Source organism: Arachis hypogaea, chromosome 20 (genome assembly GCF_003086295.3).
Source record: "Arachis hypogaea cultivar Tifrunner chromosome 20, arahy.Tifrunner.gnm2.J5K5, whole genome shotgun sequence".
Classification (NCBI taxonomy): Eukaryota; Viridiplantae; Streptophyta; class Magnoliopsida; order Fabales; family Fabaceae; genus Arachis; species Arachis hypogaea.
This window is the reverse complement of record NC_092055.1, coordinates 134609985-134613185: the sequence shown is the minus strand read 5'-3', so window position 1 is coordinate 134613185 and position 3201 is coordinate 134609985. Positions and strand designations below refer to the sequence as shown.

Here is a 3201-nt window from a genome sequence, read left to right as displayed (position 1 = left end):
ATACATATATCTCGTTCAATTTCTTCTCCTTGTTTTTTTACTTTTTCATAGGTAACTAAACCTTTGTCAAAGGGTTAGGAGCTCTGTTTATATTTTCTAGGGTTATTAATCTAAAATTATTTTATTTTGAAGTTTTGTATTGATCTATTCCATGATTGAGGTATTCGTTCTTCATTTGGATTAGTGGTATCGAAAGGTATGCTAATCTCTTTTGAATTCTTTTATTATAACTGGAAAATTTGATATTTGAATTATACCTTGAAAACTCTTTCACATGACTTTTTGAATTCGATTAGGAACAGTGATTCAATTTGTGTGTGACACATACATAGTTTTTAATCACTCTAATTTTGAATAAGTGATATATAATTCGGATTATAATAACTTTTGAAAATTATGTTTTCTTTTAAGATTTAACTAAACAGGACTAGTTTGAATACGTAACATATAATTTGACCTAAAAACTACTTTTAAATCTTATTTGAATCTAAATTAATTTTTGTACTTAATCTGTTGATTAATTAATTGAAAACTAATTAATGCTTGAGAAACTGAGGTACCAAGAAATTGAAAATTAGTTACTAAAGATTTATCGTGAAAGATCTTGCAAACTTTAAGATAAGTAAATAATGTTTGATTTCTCTAAAAGCATAAAAATCTCTGAAGTCATTGACTCTCACCATCATTGTCTTTTCTCAAATAAACATTCAAGTTCTGTATCCATAAGCATTTAAGCATTCAAGATTCTCAAGCTCTCAGCAAGACACAATCTTGCCCTCTTCAAATCCAGATTTTATTAATCTAATTAGGAATTTAATCTGATATTTTCTTGCTTAATCATTTAATTCTCGTGGGAATGATATCCACTCACCGTGGTATTACTTAAGCGATTCGATGCACTTACTGGTATCCATGAGCTTTAATTTTTGCTAATCATGTGCGCCGAATTCCTCCTTCCTTCATTTCTTCAATTCTCCACTTTTTACATACTTTTCTTCTATTTCTTCAATCTATCCTTACCTTCTAAACCTTAAAATCACTGAAACAAATATATGAAGGCATCGAATGGACTAAAAATAAAATTAAATTGACAAATTAATGTACAAAAAATATGTTTTTAACAATTAAACACAATTCGGAGAGAATTCACAAAAGCATGCATTTTCAAAGAATAAGTGCAAGTTAAGTTGATAAATTTCATTCTTTTTAAGACAAAAATCATCGTAAAATATGGATTTATCAATATGTTAATGTTATTTTATTGTTATGTTATCGCTATGCTATTGTATCTTTTATCTATTATGGTACATTGGGTTTGTAACTCTTATATTTTGAAGTCTTTGCATCATATTGTAGTTTCTCCTTGTTATATTATTGTATTATCTGAGTTAATGTCAAGTTGGATGTAAAATTTAGTGCAACAAGGAAAATAACTATAACATAAACATGTTTACATGAATTTACTAACAATAGATAACGTACACCACATCATCCAGGACATTGTGACTAAAAAACACTAGTAGTGCATCACTAAAAATATAACATAAAGCTAACATAAAGCGAACATAAAATCCTAACGACAAAAGCTGACCTGCAAATAACATAAGCTAACAAGAAAGTGGCAAGCGACTATGCATGGCTCCTTTCATGAGAACCAGAAGCACCTGGGAGATGGGGACATTGTCTTCTAGTATGACCTGAAAACACATACCACATCTCTTTGGGCAATTATGATCAGTCTCATCCATAGTATTTCTTATCCTTATAGTTCGAGGATGACCAATTGTAGCTCTCATGATGTTGGGATCAGGGATTACCTGAGGACACTCATACAAAGGTGGCAAGTCATTGTGAAATAGTGGAGAGAAACCCATCTTCTAAATATTGAACATGGTGCTGAGGCGATACATGTCATCAATATAAGTCCTCAAATCTAGTCTTCAATATGAACATGCTGCAAGCACATGACACATGTGCATGACGATAGCGAAATCCTACATGTTCTCAAAGCAATTCTTCCCCATGTCGGTGCAATCTCATCCACAACAAACTCTGAGTTTTCTCTATCATATAGATCATCGCGCATGTTTCTGGAGGTCTGTAGATTCTTCTTAATCGCCTTCACAAGTGTCAGATAAAATTCTTGCTTAGGCCCGAGCTGCAACTCTGATTCCTTTTCTTTTTTGACAAAGAGCTCTTCTAAACGCCTATATGTTGATTTAACAAGTGAACCCACTAATAGGTTACGTGTACCCTTTAGGACGACATCAATACACTCAGAAATGTTTGTTGTCAAATGACCATATTGGCGGCCTCCATCCCAATATTGGGTCCGCAACTCTAATCCGATCCTGTTGAACTAATCAACCATTGTCGAGTCTTCATACTTCAAGATATCCATGTAATATTGATGCTCCTATTTAGTCTTCGCATATGCTGCATTCACAAGAATCTTTCGTGCATCCTTAGACTTGAAGTTTAGCACGAAATTAGTAGCTATGTGTCTTGCACAAAATGCACGATGTGCGGTCGATGGGAGCCACCTACCGTCTTCGGCAACCAAGGAAGTCTTGATTGCGTTGTGGCAGTCAAAGATAACTAGAATTCTGGATTGAGGAGTCACGTGCTGACGAAGGTGACTCAGGAAAAACTTCCACGAATCCGTGTTCTCGCCCTCGACTAACCCAAATGTAACTGGGAGAATGTTTGAGTTTTCATCTTGTGCAATCGCCATTAGTAAAGTACCTCCATACTTGCCATATAAATGAGTATCATCGATAGATATCAATGACTTGCAATACTTGAAGGCCTCAACACACGGAGGAAACGTCCAAAACAATCGATGAAGAAACACCCTTGCTCCATGGACCGTATTACCAACCCTAACAGGGGAAGTACGCAACTGAACCTCGATGATCCAACTTAGAATCAAGTTGTAAGACTCCTTCCAATCTCCATATATCTGTACAATTGCCTTCTGCTTAGCCATCCACACCTTCCTATAATTGGGCTTGAAACCAAATTTTGATGAGATCGCATTCTACAATACTTTCATGGAGATTGATGCATCCGCCATGACCAATGATAGAATTAAAGCACAGACGACATGATAATCAAGCTGCCTGTGATCGGTGAATATCTCTGTTGCAAGGCATGTGTGCAGCCCATTATACTTTCTAACTTCTCAGTAGCCTTTTTTCT

At 34.8% G+C, this 3201-nt stretch overlaps 1 protein-coding gene across 1 annotated transcript; it reads right to left on the bottom strand.

Moving 5' to 3' along the window:
• Positions 1–1933: 1933 nt before the first annotated feature.
• Positions 1934–2989, bottom strand: LOC112786427 (uncharacterized). Its single transcript, XM_025829805.1, has 2 exons — positions 2447–2989; positions 1934–2359 (listed from the first exon to the last, which is right to left on the bottom strand). The coding sequence occupies exons 1-2, from the start codon at positions 2987–2989 to the stop codon at positions 1934–1936; spliced, it is 969 nt and encodes a 322-aa protein (XP_025685590.1).
• Between the last annotated feature and the right edge of the window lie 212 nt (positions 2990–3201).